The following is a 20316-nucleotide window of genomic DNA, read 5'->3' on the forward strand; positions in this document are numbered from 1 at the left end:
AATATTATTAAATTTTTTACTAATTTATTTTCTAATTTTTTTAATATTATGGCGAGCATGTACCTAATATTGATATAAACTGGCACTATAGGTCACATGGAAAATTCTGTTGTGGACTTATGCAACATCAAATTCCGACAGCTCCCAATAAGTAAGGAGGATGCAGTGCATTTTCTGCAAAATGTGGATATCCTTTCAAAATCACGGAGTGCACACCCAGACAGTAGAACGAATGTGGGGAAGTGCAAAATGCAAGAATAAAGCTCAAAGAGGAGCTGTAAGACATCATCTGGGATCTTATTTCGCAGGTTTTTTTAGTTAGTTATTTTTTCAGAATTTATGTGGCGAAAACAAATACAGAACTATAAGGAATGTTTTGCACAGATTGTAAAAGACATAAATTCCTTCTACAGTCCTGGAAGACCTGAAAGCGAATTTCCTCCAAGGATGAAGGACCATTCATTAATCAATTTCGTAACTACGACGACTTCATCTAAGAAAGATTTGATGGATCTGCAACTCGCTAGATACATATTTTCTACAAACACTCCGTTTGCTGCTGTAGAACATCCCGAATTTGTCAAATTCGTCCAAATGCTTCTTCCTGGGTATCGTTTACCCTCTCGTCATCAAATTGGTGGTACATTACTTGATCATGTGTACGACCAAATACATGAAGACTGTCGACAAAGACTCCAGGACAAAACAGTGTCTATGATGTTGGACGGGTGGAGCAACATTCATAATGAACCCGTTATTTGTGTCTCGGTTGTGACATCAGATGGGGAAAATTATCTCATTGACACTGTGGACACTTCTGGATATAGCCACACTGCGGAATATCTTCAATCTGTTGCTTTAGCCTCCGCACATTGGCTGAACAACGTTTTGGATGTAAAATCGGCAGTCTTGTAACGGATAATGCTGCCAACATGACTAAAATGAGACGGATAATGATGGAAGATGGCAATGAAATAATTACTTATGGTTGCTCGGCACATTATCTCAACCTTCTTGTGAAGGATGTCGAGGTAGCGGACGTTAAAGGAACTATTGTAACAATCAATAAATATTTCCGAAACGTCCATCTTCCAGCTGCATGGTACAAATCTAATGGAGGAAAAAAACTCGTTCTTCCGATTGATGTACGGTGGAACACTTTATCAGACTGTTTTCAATCTTATCTGGATAATTGGTCTATTATTTTGAGAACTTGTGAGGAACACAGAACGGATATTGATACAGAGATTTTTTCCAAGGTCCAAAATATTTCCCTAAAACGACGCGTTGAAGAATATCTGATGCTTATTAAACCAATTGCTGTCGCTTTAGATAAAATTCAGAATGATTCTACCACGATTAGTCATGCTGTAGAAATTTGGAAAGAACTTGAACAGACATATATTGACAATGGATGTACGAATATTTTAGGAAAAGTGAGAATTCGAGCAAAACAAGCATTAACACCTTTCCACTTACTTGCGAATTTGATCGACCCGACATGTAGTGGGAAATCTCTTTCAAATGTTGAGATTGACATTGCATTGAGTTATTGTGCTCAAAATTATGAATATGCACTTCCGACTCTGATTAATTTCAGAGCAAAAGCTGATCCATTTAAACAATACATGTTTGCTCCGAATTTATTGAGTAAAGTATCACCTATAGCTTGGTGGGAGTCGAATTCATACCAGTTACCTTCACAAGTAATTTCACTATGCAAAAAAATTCTTGGAGCAGTTGCTTCGACAGGTGGAATAGAAAGAATCTTTTCAACATTCGGATTTCTACATTCAAATGTACGCAATAGGCTGGGGATCGAAAAAGCAGCCAAACTTGTTTCCATTTACAAGCTTTTAAATAAATAAAAACGATTTCCATTGTTTTTGTTTTTTATTTTAGTTCGCTTTGAAATATTTTTTTATTTATTAACCCGAAGACCACAAAGAAAGAAAGCGTAATGCAAACTAGTTAAGTGATCCCGGTGGACATAAGGAACTACGATAGATCGTTCTGCGTGGCCGTTTTTCAGTGTTTATGTACAAAGAGAGAGGTTCTCTGATAAGCCAGGTGGAAAGGGTCGTTTTGAAATAAAGATCATTTAATTCAAAAAAATCTGATTTAAATCAAAAAAATCGTGATTAAATCAAAAAAATCAGATTTTTTTGATTTTTTGAAAAAAATCATGATTTTTAACAACCCTGCTTAGAAATCAACCTAATTAGTGCAAATTCGAGTTATTAGAAAGCTATGAACAAGAGAATGAAAAATTCATAATCGTAAGTATACTTTTAGCGTGGGAGATAAAGTACGAATTAAAAATATTAATAAATAAGTTCGGGCTAAAAAACTTTGGAACAATTTCTTCATTGGAAATAGATAAGTTTGAATCTCCGTATTATTCCACTGCCAAAATAATTAATATTTTATCGAATAACCGCTTCAAATATGTTAATTTAATAGATAAAAGAAGTTTCCAAGCTTTTTTTACACGCCTCCCTTTGAAAAAATGTACAATCTCCCTTTATATTCCATAATATAAATACAATTATTAATTTATCAAAAAAAATTTTTTTAAACAAAAAGTTAGTGAGATAATTTTTTTCCATCTTTGCGCAAAGTTTTTGAAATCTTGGTTTCATTGAAGAGAGTGCTACTTTTAGCTCATTAGTCACTACTAAACGAGTTCGATGTTTATATTTCTTTGCAGCTAGTAGAGAAAATCCAGTTTCGCATAAATATGAGGTAGCAATCCTGTAAGAAACTTTGTACGATGTACGATGCTAGTAAAGCATTTTAAGAGACGGAAACAAGTTTTTTTAACGATTTCGTTTGGTTATCAGGCTCTTCTAATGGACAATATTTTCTTGTCTTTGGAGTGGTATTAATTATATTCCAATCATTTTGACTATTTGAACCATCGTCAATATCTTTACTATTCGTGAATTTTATTTTGGAACCACTCAAGAATTTATTCATGTGTTAAAATTATATAAATCAGCAGTTCTTAACCGCGGCCCGCCACAATTTTGTTGCGGCCCGATTAAAATTATAAAAATATATTAAATATTTTTTGTTTTTATATTAAATATTTTGTACATTAATGTTTAAATAATATTGTTTGTGATGTCTGATAAACGTGTTAAACACAGTTTGAATACTTCTCTGCAGGGTAAGGGCAAACTATGTCATGAATTGTACGGAATGGTTTCTGGATTTATCGAAAAACTACACCTTTGGAATATACAAATTGAAAGTAGAGTTACCATTCATTTCCCAATACTTTCAAATCACAGGGAAGATGGATCCCATGAAAAATATATCTGCGTTATTAGTGACTTAATCGATGAATTCGAAACACGTTTTAATGATTTTAAAAAAGCTCTACATCAGTCTTCGGATCAACGTATACATGTGAAGCTCTTTTCAGCAAACTTACGCAAATAAAAACAAAGTATCGAAATCGATTTACTGATGGACACCTAAATCAACTTTTACGCACATTGTGTTCGACTTTTACTCCCTGTTTCGACAAAATAATAGATGCCAAACAGAATCAAGTCTCGCATTGATTTTTATTACTTAATAAAGCCTTTTTTTCATTAATAACATAAAATATTTTTTGTGCGGCCCGCAAAGATATTCTTAATTATCAATTTGGCCCATGAGCTAAAAAGGTTGAGAACCTCTGATATAAATTAAATAAATTTTTGAAAAAATACAATTTTTGAATTAATAACTCTTAATTAACGATTTTTATATAGACACGAATATTCGCCTCACTATCTGGAAACCTCTGAACTAGACTAAAAAAATAGTTACCTAAATTTTATTCTTTGTGGTTTTAATAAAATGAAATTAATCAAAGTTAATCATACTTCAAGGTTAATGTAACAGGCTGCCCATAGGCATTGCAAGACTCATGTGACAGATTTGATTAAGCTAAAATTAAGTTTTTTCTAGGCAAAATTTGACTGGTTTTTCATGCGTATTTTTTGCTTATGTCATAAATTATTTGCCACTCCTGTTACTTTGTTGTTCGCTCAAAAGCCCAAATCATTTTTATCCTTTTTTACAAGCATCATTCGAAATCTTGAAATACTAAGGCAAGTAAAATCAATAATTTGTTAATTATCATAATTTTTGGTATAAAGATCTTCTGTTCGACTATTTATTCCATATTGCCTACATAAATCAGCAATTTATAACTTTTGTGGAGAATTTTATTTTGATCATTTAGTGTAGACAATATTGTCTCAAAAAATAACTCACAATCAACATAAATCAATTATTGAATAGAACGGGGCAAATTAAGACTTATTTATAATAACAAATTAATTGTCACAAATGTGAAATTATCTTTAAAACAATGTCTATAAAACATGACCGCCATATTTTTCTCACGTATTCTAATATGTTTCCTTTCAGACTAGTGCTATAAAAATGCCACAATTATGTGGTTAATATTCACAAACCATTTTTTTTAATTTTAATAATTTATTTTTATAAAAGAGATCAGTTCATTAAATACATTTTTTAAACAACGTTTAGAGCGCATGCTATATTTTAATTAATAAAATTTATATGTTATATTAAATATTACTTTAAGTTATTTACTAAAAATATAAAATGTGCAAATTATTTTAGTTTGGAATTAGCTGTCGGGATGGCAGGAAATGGGGAAAACGTAAAATATTGTACTATTTTGTAGCAAATGGTGAACATGCGAGAAAAAATGCAGGCTACAGTGCTGGACTTACAGAAATATCTTTGTCAACAGCTTGAAAGAATTGAGGACAAAAAACAGTTCAACGTTGAAAATTGGACAAAAAATGTAATTGCAATCAAAAAACAGCAGAGCGGAGATGGGAATACAGGGGAAGGAAGAACTTGCTCACTAGAGGACGGGCGAGTGATTGAACGATGTGGAGTCTGTGTGTCAACAATGGCAGGGAAGTTATCTCCCCAATCAGTGGCTTCTATGAAATCACGGTAGAAGAATAGTCGATTAAGAATAGTGGCCACTCCGATGTTAGCGAGGACGACAGTCGGTTTTTTGTGACAGGAATCAGTGTGATAGTCCATCCTGTTTAATTTGTTGTTATTCATATCAAGCAAAACCCACATGTCTGTACTATCCATTTCAACTATCGTTACTTTGAGGTGATGGGGAAGGATGGGAACTGGATTTGGTGGTTTGGAGGAGGGACTGACTTTACTCCTTACTACGTCGACCGGAAACAGTTCTCCACTTTTCACAGTGTCCTCAAAACAGCATGTGATCAACTCGACCCGGCTTTATTCCCTGTGTTCAAGATGCAGTGCGACGAGTATTTTTATTCAAAAATCCGAGGTTAGTTCATGTTGTACTACTCTCAGGCGAATGTCGGGGAGTCGGGGGCATCTTTTTTGACGACTTGAACGAATATCCTCCGCTGGACTTGCATGCCTTTGCTAATAGGTGTGCAAGGGCCACGTCTGATACTTATGCTGCTCACATGAGAGACAAGACTGAGACCGCCTTTTCCCAACAAGAACGGGATTGGCAGCTGCTTAGACGAGGAAGATATGTTGAATTCAATCTCTTGTATGACCGAGGAACTAAGTTTGGAATATTGTCTCCAAATGCTCGAATTGATAGTATCTTTTTGTCACTCCCTCGTGTTGCGGTAGGTTCAATGGTTACTTTTAGATGTGGGAGTACAATCACCCAATTGAAGAAGGTTCCCCCGAAGAAGAAATGCTTAATTTGCTCAAAAATCCTCGTGACTGGATTTGATTCATATATACTAGCTTAATTATCTAAAAATATATTCCTTGTTTTACAGAAAGCTCTTAATGTTTAAAAACCATTTAATTGATTGGTTTTTATGGTTATTTAGAAAATGGGTTTAATGGAATGAAACCTGTACGCATGCTTGAACTAATTTTTTTGACTTTCGCCTTGAAACCACGCTGGATAGTTATTTTTATTTACTTATTGATGCTCGATTAGTCTTTTATTCGTTTAATAATTACTAAATATTTTTTTGTTCTCAATGTCTTATTAAGAAAAATCATACTTATAATTGAGGAAACTGAATGGAAAAATTAGATTTATTCAATAACATCAAATATTTTCTAAAAATTGAAACAAAATTTTATTATTACAGTCTGAAAGATTCAGTCAAAATTTAGATGAAGACCTCAATTAATACAAATATATATTTTGAGCCAAGTCAAGATACATCGGCGACTATTTATCTCGGTAAAAAACAATTGAGGTTCTTATCAATTATCGACTAATTTTTCAAAACGTTCAAATAAATTTCAAATAAGATTTACCAATTATTAGAAAATAAATTCTATATTTAAAAAACACTTTGAATTTTGTGGAAATATTACCATTTTGTTTAAAAAAAAATTTTTAAGTGATACGATGTAATTTTATTCACAATATAAAATATACTTTTTGATGAGGCATTTCATTATTAAATAGACACGTGCATACGCATGGAAGCATAAACAAAGCATATTATACTGTGGGGTAGAAAAGTCATGGCATCAATTAAGAAATTTTGATTTGATATTCTACGTATTACCTATAAGTTATAAAGTATTTTTTACTTTTAATTATTTTTTACAATATTAGAAAGTTTCAGGATTTAGCAAATAGTCTTAAATCTCTAAAATGTTAATAATTTGTTAAGAAATAACTATTCTTAATTTTTCTTAAATGTGTTTTTACTCTTTATGACTATAGTTTTTTTCCTGCTGAAAATGTGATGATTTTATCGAGTTTAGAGTGTTGTTAAAAATTATCATAGCTCTATCTTACGATAGTGATTGGTTGATTATGTTAGACCCTTTGTGGAAGTGGAGAAGAGGAGGAAGTATGACCTCCTTGCAAACGAGCTAGGACTGATGCACCAGTGCAAAGTCCATGTCATCCCGTGTGATGACATGGGATGGACTGGTCACTTAATACCACAAGCGGTACTTAAGACAGCTGGGTGTAGATAAGTCTCTACAGGCTTATATACAGTTAACTGTTCTTAAGAGGACTTCGGAGAGTGTCTCGTTTGATGCTCGCCGATCCAGCCCTTTCCTGACGTTTAGTCAGCGAGAGGCGCTGGACTGTAGCTTCTCGAAGGTCTAAAGTGCTAGAGAAGAGGAAGAAGAAGAGGAGGAGGTGCGTGGAGTGTCATCCTCTGCTCACTTCGAAAGCTCTGCACTTAGTTAGAAAAATTACATAGTTAATTAGTTTCTTTTTATTGACGATAGTGATTATCTGATTTGTCATTCCTTCCGCAATAAGAATTTCAACATGAACTACTCTTTTTGTGATTAGAACGCCAAGCTAACATTACTAGAACACAACCATGAGAGTGTAAGATGTTTAAACGACTATAACAAATTCAATTTTTGTGGTTTCAAGATAAGACTAAAAAGTTAATTATTCGCATATTCTAGATGAGATAACATATTTCGGATGAGATAGTTTCCTTAAAAGTTACAAATAAATCTAATTATTAAATAAATTTGACATTTTGATTTGATTTTTCTTAAAATTTCTCAGAATCAAAAAAATAGTTTATATATTTAGCAGAAATTGACAACTGGATTTATGAGTGAAACGTATATCACGATCGGCAGATCTCAGTTTGATTTTTGACTAGACCACCTAACATTGAGCTTTCTGTCTAACAATCGACTATTTCAAAGATCAAGGGATACAAACAAAATATCAAACTTTGCACCAAAATGGATTCCCGTAGTTCTCCAAAATGTTTTTAATCAACTGAGCTTTGATTGGCCTGCCGTTTGTATAATTACTTCTTCTTAACTAAATGTACTTAAAAAGCATTTTTTTAATAAATCTTGATTTTTGTCAGTTGAAAGAAAAGAAAATATTATTGTAAAGTGTCTATTCAATGTTAGACTGCAAGTCTGGGAGTTGATCAGTATCTAAGGACTGAGATAATACAGAACCAACCTGTATATATTAATTCGATGATATCGTCTAAAACTGACTTCTCTTCGAGGCTGTTCTGTGCACTTAGGCAATATCGCTCAATCGCAGCTAATTTCTGATAATAAAAATCTCGTTCGTTTTCAACCATGGACCCAATCCTGATTAGTTGATTTAACTCAAATATAAAACTTAAATTACTTTTTCACTGATTTCCGATACTTTGTCAGATTCTGCAGCACTGGCACCCAAATCTAGTTTTGCCGGGATGTTAGTAGTTGAAAACTGTGTCATCGACCGACGAAATACTTTTCTTTTTCCTTGAAATGTGAATTATTTGCCAAATCACCAGATGATTCGAGTGGACGATTATTTCTGTGTGCAAGTGCATCGTACTCTGTAGATGCTCTCGTCAAATTTAAATCATATAAATTTTTGAACCACTGAGCTAAATTGAGGTGATCTTGGAAGCACCCCTCTGATAGACGACGAGAATCTATTTGCTAGAGATATTAATTAAGAGGAACTTTGTCAATATTTAAAACCCGAAATGAGTTTTTTAGAATGTTGTAATTAGCAATATATTCAAAATCTTTTGATGAATTAAACTTGACTTTTTTGAGATTTATGTCGTCTAAAAACAAAATTGCGCTATTTTTTTGTAAATGGGTATTTAATAGGTGGAATTAATGATACTTGGGAATATTCGGTGCAGCAACTGGCAGTAGGCAGCTCCTAATTATAAATATTTGTAAATGCCTGTATAAAGATCTTCAACGCACTCGTATGAAGACTTGAGAACCGAATTAACCCAATTTATCAAATTCTTTCGACTAAGATTGGCACATTGAGCTGAATTGTTTCTTGGTAAAATTTTTGGATTCTTGAATTGTGAAATAAATTTAATTCTACCATTAATCAAAAATGAATAACATAAAATTGAGATAACAATTAAGTTTAATTTTGCAGACTTACCGACAAATAATTTAAACCAAATATTCTTTAATTTATAATAAAAATAATTAATAATGTTTTAAATCTAAAAATAGGTAAATTTTTTAGAAATATACTTATTCTTACGGTGATAATAAATTATAGTTATTTTTGGAACTTTTGTTTTCAGACGCTAATTTATATTTGGAAATTTAATAAAACATATATTTAAAAAATATTAAAAAGTATACTGACGTGTATCCATGCAATCCATTAAAAATGCATGCGGGTCTGTCAATTTCAAAAATTATGTGGACATCACCGATGGAATGAAAATTGAAGGAAATCCAGCTCAGTCAACTGTAACCTCATTTGTGTTATCACATAGTGGAGTAAAATGGATAGAACTATTTGGTCAGTCTGTCTCATATTTGCTGGGGCTGTGTTCTTGTTATTTGTATTATTTAATAAATAAAAATTTTAGTCTTTTATGGTTTTCCCTTTCTTTCTACTTAATCCTGGTCGTTTTGCACTTAGTTTTACTGTTGGATCACTGCTCTTTGTTTCTGGTCTTCTGGCAATGACTGGCAGGCCTCTGGGCTATTTAATTGAATCAGTCACTTCAAAGAGAGCGCCTGTTTTTGTTGTCTATTTCGTATCCCTTCTGAGCACTCTCTACTCGGTGCTAATGATTAAAAGTTATGTTTTAAGTATAATCATGATTTGTTTTCAAGTTTGTACACTTTTCTGGTTATTTTTGTTTGATTAATTCGTTAGTTTTGTTTTATGTTTATTACCTTATGGGTTATCATCATTTGAGTGGATTTTTCCAAAGTTTTTTATTAAAAATATCATTGGTCTTATAAAGTAAAATTTAACGGCTTTTACACTTAATTACTAAAAAATAAATTTGTATTTTAAACTCGCGACATATTTACTAGTTTTTTTAAAGATTATTGGAATGCATAAAATGATTTTTTAACAAATTACATGTACACTAAATATCACAAGCCGTGTTTAAAGAATTCCAGAAAGCATAATTATACAAAATTAAGTTAAGATACTTGATGGTAACCGGCTCAGTCCTCTCGTGGCATTTAGCCAGCGAGAGAATTTGAACACTTGCCTGTCAATAATAACAATTGGGAAAAATTAATTATCGATTTTTCAAACTAACAGAAAATATTCTAATCAGCGATATAAAAATACCCTACTTAATCTCAAAGAAATAAAACTCAATTTGAAAAGGCATCACATTGCTAATTTTAAATTTTCAAGTCCAATTTAGACTAGTGATTAGATTAAATAAAATTATTAGAAATATTCTCTAGGCTCTCTTAGCTCAACCTCCCAAATTTGTTTTAACGATACACACTTGAAAAATTTCAAGGTTTTTTTGAGAATGGTACAAAAACAAGAATACTATTCTTCAATCTCATAATTCTATAAATTCGTGATTGATAAATTGATTTTCAACAACTGGATTTAATATTTCTAGAATATTCATTATTTGACGATAATTATCGTTTTGGCCGTCTTTTTTGCTATATTAACTTTTGAAATGAATCAATTTTAAATGACCAAAACAGTTTTTGATACTAACTTGGAATATAAACCTAGCAATGGTTGTCTAAACATATTCATGATTATTTGTCTGCTTCGTGCTGAATCCGGTTGGATTTCCAACAATCCCATTTTTAAACTTTTATCTGCATTGGAAGAATTAAAAACAAATGGTGTTGTGAATAATTCCTGCTCAAAAGACGAGAAATTGTGTAATATTTACTGAAATTCCTTCAACAACAAATCCAGGTTCTTTTATACTTGAAAAAATTCATTAAATCCATAGTCAAACAGAATTTTTGTAGTTTTACAAAAATATCTTTACTTTCAGTAGTATCGTGCACTGGTACCAGTTCGCGAAATTCTTCATAAATATTAAAATCTCAGTCAAAACCACGAAAAAAGATTGCTAATTGGACAATTCCAATATTCCAAAATGTAAGTCCCAGTGCTATTGAAAGGAGAAAGAATGCCAAATTTTTTTTTCTTGTTTTTTCTTTCCAGTAAAAGCAGATAGCAAGATTTTCTTTTCTATTTTATCCCCCTGAAGTTCATATCCCAATTATGATAATTGTTGTTTTCATATTTTTGCCACAAGCGACAATGATGATTTGATTTTTACAAGAACTTTGTCATTTGATTCTTTTTCATACCAATTTACTTTCAATATTTTACGCCAGCACCATCATTCTAATGAATCTACTCTACTGCTCTCTGCTTTGGACAATGTTCACGATTCACAACCATAGAAAAAGATTAGGAACACAATCGGTTGATAAGTCTCCTGAAACAGACATCCTTGCTACTCCAGATCCGATTTAGTAACAAAGAAAAAGAATGTGCTGAAAGCAATATGTTTCTGCGTAGTCTGATAACTAGAAATGGTGGTTGTATCTCGAAAATCAATAGACGGAATTTAATTAAAAAAATTGTTTGTTCCCAGACGGTCACCCAGCCAAGCAATACCAGAAAATCCTGCTGAAATGTAAAAAATACGGCTCTATGTGCTGAAGCTAGCCTATAAGCTAGACCCACAAGGCCCGCAAATACGGCAGGCCATCGAAAAATCTATTCGAACTTTCTAGAGAAAATCTCAAGTAAGCGACATATTGCTTGTTCGGAATCAATAGCAGTCTAATTTGCCTCCAGACAGAATAAAACGGACGCCTCTCGGAAGAGTTCGATTGCCCTCTTTCTGTCCTAATTTGCTGTTCCCTTCCTCTTTTGACTTTTAATAAAAATTTTTCGTTCGTACAATGACTAAACTTCCCATCATCACTGCCCTTGCTCTAGCAAATGTTCAGAAGTTAAAAAGACACGAATTAGAAATTTCAATAGTGTTTGCCCCTAATTTAAAACTTTGATTTAAGTTTTGAACAAGCTTTGATTTTTTTAATTAAATACTAGAGACACAAAATAGATCGAAATCTACCTCAATCAAGTCTTCTCGTATACTAAAGTTGGTCGGTCTTCTTAAGATTTTTTTTAAACACAGCCGAATATTGAAATATGTGTATTTAATAAAGTAAAAATTTGCAATTATGTATGTCTGGATTATTTTTTATCAGTTTTATAATCTATTTTTACGATCCATCGGCAGGGGAATTGTCCATTATTTACGACGCTCAAGTGAAAATAATTCCACTGGTTTTGACCTGGGACGGGCTCGTTTTCAAGTTTTTCAAGAAATGCATTGAAAAGTTGGCCATCAAAAACGCAACTCAGTCTTATATACAGTCAGTTGTATTAAAGAAAACATTGTAGAGTATGATTGTGGAGCACAGGCATGGGATCAGAATCACAGATGAAGAGATAAATTAATGGATACACGAGACAATGGATACACGTAAAGGAAAGGTTGCTCATATCGACATTGTTGCCCATGCCATATAATATTAACTTAATTGTTGACTTAGTTCAAATAGTACCAATTATTGAATAATTTTTTTGAAGACATCGGGCGTCGCCGGGCCTCTAACCTCGGCCTTTATCAGCGACATCGGGAGGAAATTGGCCCATAGGACAAAAGAGCCACGCGAGATTTCGTGGCTATTGCAGAGGATATCCATAGCCATTCTCCGGTACTTTCTGCAGGAGGGGGCGTGCTTTAGCCCCTCTGAGATTCCTTTTTGTTTATTCCTATCTTAATCTGCTCCTATTAATTTAATTAATCTCTTATTTTCAGAAATAAAGAAAACTTAAATACATGAATCTAACAAGTATAGATAATGTATATTTTAATTGATAAAAAGATATATTATATTACAGAATATTTTAATAAAACATTGAACCAGATATTGGGATGGCAGGGAATAAAGAGAACGTTAAATATTGTGCTTTTTTGTAGCAAGTCCTCAACATGCGGGAACAAATGCAGACTACAGTCGTGGAGTTACAAAAATATTTTTGCCAACAGATTGAAGAAATTGAAGACAAAAAACAGTTTAACATTGAAAACTGGACAAAAAATGTAATTGAAATCAAACAAACAGCAGTGCGGGGACGGGAATACAGGAGAAGGACGAACTTGCTCACTAGAGGACGGGCGAGTGATTGAACGATGTGGAGTCTGTGTGTCAACAATAATGGGAAAGTTTTCTCCTGAAGCAATGATTTCCATTAAATTAAGGTAAAGAGCAGTTGATTAAAGATAGTAGACACTCAAATGTTAGCGAGGACGACAGTCGGTTTTTTGTGACAGGAATCAGTGTGATAGTCCATCCTGTTTAATTATTGTTATTCATATCAAGCAAAACCCACACGTCTGCTCTCTCCATTTCAACTATCGTTACTTTGAGGTTATGGGGAAGGATGGGAACTGGATTTGGTGGTTTGGAGGAGGGACTGACTTTACTCCTTATTACGTCGACCGGAAACAGTTCTCCACTTTTCATAGTGTCCTCAAAACAGCCTGTGACCAACTTGACCCTGCTTTATTCCCTGTGTTTAAGATGCAGTGCGATAAATACTTCTACCTTAAAAAAAGAGGTTAGTTCAAGTTTTACTACTCTCGGACGAGTGTTGCGGAGTCGGGGGCATCTTCTTTGACGATTTGAATGATTATCCTCCACTTGACTTGCATGCCTTTGCTAATAGGTGTGCAAGGGTCACGTCTGATACTTATGTTGCTTACATGAAAGACAAGACCAAGACCGCCTTTTCCCAAAAAGAACGGGATTGGCAGCTGCTTAGACGAGGAAGATATGTTGAATTCAATCTCTTGTATGACCGAGGAACCAAGTTTGGAATATTTTCTCCCATTGTTCGAATTGATAGTATCTTTCTGTCACTCCCTCGTGTTGCGGTAGGTTCAATTGTTATTTTTAGATGTGGGAGTACAATCACCCAATCGAAGAAGGTTCCCCCGAAGAAGAAATGCTTAATTTGCTCAAAAATCCTTGTGACTGGATTTAATTCATATATACTAGCTTAATTATCTAAAAATATATTCCTTGTTTTACAGAAAGCTTTTAATTTTTAAAAAACCATTTAATTGATTGGTTTTTTATGGTTATTTAGAAATTTACTTTTAAACCACAGTAAATAGTTGTTTTATATTTTTTGTTTATGCTTGATTAGTCTTTTGTTTATCGAATACCAAATTTAATAACTTTGTCAACAGCTGTGCTATTAATGTAATAAGATGTAACATAGGGATTATGTCAAAAAGCATATCGAAGTAGTAAGATGCATTTATTTTTATGTGTGTTGGGAATTTGAACTCACAAACACAAAGAAACTTAAAAACACTCGGTCAATTTGAATTAGAAAGTTGAAATCAGAGTCGACACAATTATAAAAACAAACATAGTTTTGTAACAAAATAAAGCCGATTTGTTTCTGTTTAAAAAATAAAAAATAAAATTTTTTTATTTGAAGTTGGGATAACATTTCAAAATTGAAAGTAATGGAATTTGGAAAAATGAGAAAAACGGTTTTTTATCAAAGGGCTAAAATCAATTCATTATGAAAAAGTAAAAATAGTACCCATTGTACTAGAATAGGTATGTAAATTTTCACAATATGCACGATCTCTTAACATCAATGAGAGGAAGCATTCATACATGCAATCACTCACTATAAAAAAAACTTCAAAGAACGTGATTGATTCTTACATAAACAAAGTTGAACTGTATTGACTTCAAGATTCTGATAAAACATTCTTAACGAATTCCCAGCTACAATTAATAAAATAGACAATCAAATGTCATATATCGAGTCCAAAACTAAAAGTCAAACATTTTTTTCCGATGGTAAAGGGTAAGTATCTTCTTCAATCTAAAAATTTTTGTAATTAGAATAGGGTTTTCCAAAGAGTTAGAACCGTCACCTATAAAAGAAATCTGAAGCGTTCTTTAAATTAACATACAGGTATCACGATATATTATGTAAAAGGATTCTCACTGGTATGTTTATAATGGCTCTGTAATTCAAGAAGATAGCCGAGACTTGGCTAGTTTATGAGCTGATTAAAAGACTTGTTTTGCTCTGAATAATTTTTTTTAATATCTTGGATTTGTGATTTCTATCACTAAATTTGTTAAGGATACTTACATTAGATGTAAGATGTTTCAGTTTTTAAACTAAGCTAAATATAAAGAATTTTGATTTTTTAAATAACGTAAGACATCTAACCAGGGTATCACATATCTTAAGAAATAAGTACCATTTAAAAAATAAATGTCATCATGCCGTTTTTACAAAATAAATGCCATTTACGGTTGGTCTATTTATAAGAATAAAGTAAAGTAATTATTTATTAGTCATCAAAAAAACATTACGATATCCTTCGAAAAACTAAATTTTAATGTAAATCTTTGTGAGAGTGCTTTTTTTGGAGGGTTTTTGGAATATACTACATCGGTCCTTGTTAAAATATGCATAGTTCCATTTCATTTTATTATTGCACCAAGAATGAAAGAGACAACTCACCAAAACGGTGCCTTTCTTGCGACAAAGTGGGTAGCAAGGATCATCTCCAGCCATGGTTTTTTGAGCAATGACAATTTTGTATGACTTTTTTAATAAAAGTCCGCACACAACTCTGGCCTGGAATGTATTTAGATATGAAAAGTCACCGAATTGTCTTTTTCTGAATAAACAGCGCACTGCGAGCTAGTTATAATAGACCCATAGCAGCCATAAACACTATCACACCCACATCCAATGACTGTATAGTTTTCTGGACAAACTGCTTTTGAGAACTTCCCGAAATTTCCTGTGATTCCGACAATGTTTTTGAAATATTTTGAAATTATAGATTTTTTCTGTATTGCTAATTTTCCCATTTTTGGTTCACTGTCAAAATAATGTAAATTTGAAAACTTTTCAGATGAGGTTTCAAAGTAGTTATTTGGAAAAAGTGAAAAAGTTTTTTCGCTATTTTCAAGAGCATTTCCAGATTTTATGCACAAAGCACTTGCCTTGAGACATAAAATACTCAAATTTAAACTTGAATTATGATATTTTTAGCGGTTGGATGTACACAACATTCATTATTTTTAACCGATGCCACAGAATGCTTAGATTTTATGGCAGAACATCCGGAAATGTCATATTTTTGTGGACATTCCGCACAAACGCTAATTTTCTTATCAGAACTTTCAGATAATAAAATTTTACTGTGGACTTGTTTTACCAAATTCTCTAAAAATGAATAAAAATAACAAACTTTTACAGACTGCAACAATTAAGGGAGAGTCTGTAAAAATATAACAAAAATTGTTTTTTATCTCAAAGTTTTCAAAACGGGCTCTAAAAATAAATTTTAAGAGTACTTATTTTGTAGCATGCAATTAATTAGAATTTCGTCTTTATTGCAAGAAGTGGAATGCAATTTGAGTCCTTTGAACTGTATTGGACGATATGTTATAAGGGAGTGTGGATCAGGCAGACAGAATACAACGGACTGGGATTTAAAACTAAAATAAACTTTTCTATTGGGATGATTGGAAAGACATCCATTATTTATGTAGTGAGCTGACTCGTCTTGGGAATAGCAATGGGTGAGTTTGGTTCCTTTGTAGCAGGCTGAGGGGATCGACGAATCGGAAAATATTCGCTCAGATTTTGGGACTGAGAATATAAGAAAACACAACCTATTGAAACTGTTTTGATAACACATCCTTCACACAGAATCCTTAATTTACAGTACTGGTCCATGTTATGAACAATGGTAGAGAAATCCAGGCCGGAACTAAATACTCACTTTAAATATTGCCCTGGTTTTATCAGACAGGCAGTAACGTATTTGGAATACAAGTTCCCCATTTTCTGCGTTTCAATCACAGTTTTAAGTTCCTTGTTTTTTACACAGCGAATTTCAGCCTGAATGTGCATTCCAAATCAGCTTACCTTCACGTCTTTGTCATTGTTTTTGTACCCCACGATGCACTGCCCGTCAATAATATCAGTCGATGCACATTTTGCAAAAATAATACATTCGCATGATTTTATGGTATACCCACATGGACATGCACCAATGGAGGTCACTGAGCCGTCTTGGGAAGTGACTGTGACTCCATTCACTATTTTGTCGATTATTTCTATAATAGAAAAATGCAATCAAACCCAGACAGGTTATTTCCGCAGTGAGAGGAATGTCGTTGTGTGGGTTTATGGCTTCAAATGTACACGAGTTGTCTTTTACGAATTTTCGATACTCTTCATAAGCGACAAATCTGGAGATTGAAAACTAGATTGACTACTAACGGATGATGCATTCGACAGTCACTCAACACGGTGTTTGTAGGACATGTTATTTCCCCTTTCTCAAATATGATCCGAGTGTAAACAATTGCTCTATATATGGTCATAGGGACACAGGTTCCTTTAGTCTATTGACGGGCTGACAAAATACGGGAACCCGAAAGTGACTTCCGTCTCGGGCACCTCTCGAATGACACATATTTCCTTGCACAAATGTTCCATCGGAGTAGCCGCTGTACTGACAAACAGCTACGACTGTATCGGGAGGGCATTCCACTGTTGAGAGAACGTTATTTTCCCAGTTTACATTTCCGACCAAATTTATTTCACCAATGACTAGTTTATACCATTTTTAGTAGTACATTGTGAGGTAGCCCTGATTAAAACACTTATCAAAAAAATAATCATTTTTTGACGATTTATTTAACTCTTTTATATATTTACAAAACTACAGATGTTTATTCACTTCACTAAATAACCTCCATTCTTAAAAATTTAACTGGTTTTAAGACTCATCAAAGTCTGAACATATCCAAATTAGAAAAAAACCGACCTGAAATTGTCTTCTAATGTAGTCTGCCTCTCATATTTTGCTAATTACGTCCATATGGCAATTCGATTTAATCAGGTGTTGAATAACTAATTAATTCAAATTTCCTGGACTTTATGTCCCTGGAATATTGAAAAACAAATTCCTAAACACATATTATTTTGACCAATTTAAAAAACTTTGATGACCTGTGAGGACAAGTGCCACTTATTTAACACAATTTAAGAAAGCCACGTCATGATTACAGAAATAAATAAATTCTTGTATAACAAATCAGATATTACAGATAATCAATGTAAGCCTGCATTTCACTCTTTTTGACTCCCTAACCTCAAAAACTCAATTAGACCTTCATTTCGAGAATTCGCTCCAACTCGGCAACGGAGGGATCATCGATATGCTGACGATACGAGTTTACAAATTCTGGCGGATCAGCCTCCCCTGCGCTAATAATGATTTTAAGAATGAGTTCAGAACGACTCATTTTCTCGGTCACATAATTCATATAACTGACTATAACAAACCGACCAACCTACTGGGAGGAGAACGCATGTGTAAGGCCCCCACAACTGGCATATGAAGGAGCGACACTTTTATGTTGTATGTATCCAACAAAAACTACTCAATATGTAGAATAAATACCTGTTCTGCAGCTAGAGGGTCCACTTGTCTCAACTTGAATAAAGTTTGAGTGAATTCCTTAGCAAACGACCTTAAAGTGACCAAATATAACCCACGTGACAAAATTATGGCAAAAATGAATGAAATATCTCATAGTATGGGCCAAATTAGAACGAACGTGAGGAATCCAACTGGAAATTGTCTGTTCAATTTGTGTGACATATTCAATCGAGTGAGGACCCATCATTTTGAGGGGACCACGACACAAAAAAGTCAAATCGTCCACCAAGAGTGCAATCCCCCTCTTCAAAATGCTAAAAATAACCCAAAAAGTTAATTCCTATCAAAAGACGCTTCAACTTGCAATCTATTCGCGGAATCCACACAAAATCCAGCAGTAGATATAACTATACAGACTGTGGATATATCCCCAGCTGTTAGAGGATGTTCTACGGAAGGAAAAGCTTGTTGGAGATGACTTGCATATCGGTTGATGTACTTTTTGTAAATAGAATGTTCAGGAATATTCCCCAAAGTGACAAAAAGTTGAGGAGCACTGGCCAAGACCTGTGTTTCCCCCACAAGAGATTTGTCTTCAATAAATGTCTCCATCATCTCTTCCATGGTCTTATCAAGACTGGCCACGTATGCATCCATATGGGGGGTGATGGACAAAGTTATGATCCCTTTGAAGACATCCCCTCGTCCTCCGTTCAGTCTCTTTTCCAAAAGATCTTCCAATTTATAAAACTTTCCAAATTCAGCGAAATCCGTTTTTCCTTCAGCCAATGACTGTTCTAAGGACTTTCTGGTGATTTGGCACAGTCTGAGAGCGATTTTGAACGAGACATGCCAGTGAAGGGGGAAAACCCCCTCAAAATCTCTCTCAAAATATGCCAAAGTCCGTTTTATGAGAGTAATGTTAGTTTTAATGTCCTCTGACATTTGTCCCTCGTATAAATCCCCAAAATATTCACAAATCGAGTCCAATAAACGTCCAATACGCTCTTCTCCCATCGCAATCAAAGTATTGGAAGCCTCTGCCAAAAGTGGAAGACTTTCAGTGCCTTCAACAGTCTTAAAAAACAGCCGAATAATTCCCTCAGTCATTCCATCCTGTGTTTTCTCCAATTGACCAATTAAATGTGCAATTTCGGGGACCTCTGATAAAATCCTCAGTTTGTGGACTACTACATTGAGAGCTGTCAGCATATCAGTAGCATGGGAGTATTCGGCTGTCTCAGAGAACTGTCTGTTGTTTATTAAGAAGGATTACTGGAGTGATTGTATCCCTTTCATTAGCATGTGGACTTTGTTGAGGGTTCCGATCGTTTCTGATAGATTTGTCTTGGCTATGTCGAGTTGTCTCATGTCTCCTGTTATTCTGCTTACTGTTTCTTCTGATTGAGTTGCTTTATCTTTGATTTCGTCTATTTTGGTTAAAAGTTCTTGCACGTTGTGAGTCAATCCTGCCCACCCACGTGTGGTTTCTGTGGATATTACTGAAAATATTTCTTTGTCGATGGCTTCAATTCTGCTATGGACAGAGGAGAGGACCGTCTCCAAGTTGCTTAGGGACTCCTCGGTGGGGAATAATTCATTTATATACGATATGACATCAAAATCTTGTGCTTCTAGGGGTCCGTTTCCTCACATAAAAATGGATTCATTTTACCACAACGATAATAATTTTAAGTAGGAATAAATAATTTTATTTAAAAAATTGCTATGTAATATTTTTTTAATTCTAAGTATTAAACAAACAAATTTAGTTTATAATTTTTAATAAAACTGGGAGACTTGACTGAGTCAACAAAAATCGCAAAAATTATTGTATGGCAACTAAGAAGAGAAAGGAGTTTTGTAGTCACAGAGATCAAAAATGAAAAAAGGAATTTATGTCAGAAATACATGAAAGTGTCAGTGAAATTGAGAGGATGGGATACGGAACGAAAATGTTCCGTGCTGTCCGCCTTTTGCAGAGAGGAGT

The 20316-nt window shown here is 33.7% G+C and overlaps 1 protein-coding gene across 1 annotated transcript; it reads right to left on the reverse strand.

The window, feature by feature from the left end:
- Positions 1-18659: 18659 nt before the first annotated feature.
- Positions 18660-19538, reverse strand: LOC115232095 (vacuolar protein sorting-associated protein 53 B-like). The gene has a single exon (XM_029801962.1). It carries the CDS (start codon positions 19536-19538, stop codon positions 18660-18662), a length of 879 nt encoding a protein of 292 aa, XP_029657822.1.
- Positions 19539-20316: the final 778 nt, after the last annotated feature.

Source organism: Octopus sinensis, unplaced genomic scaffold (genome assembly GCF_006345805.1).
Source record: "Octopus sinensis unplaced genomic scaffold, ASM634580v1 Contig19321, whole genome shotgun sequence".
NCBI lineage: Eukaryota > Metazoa > Mollusca > Cephalopoda > Octopoda > Octopodidae > Octopus > Octopus sinensis.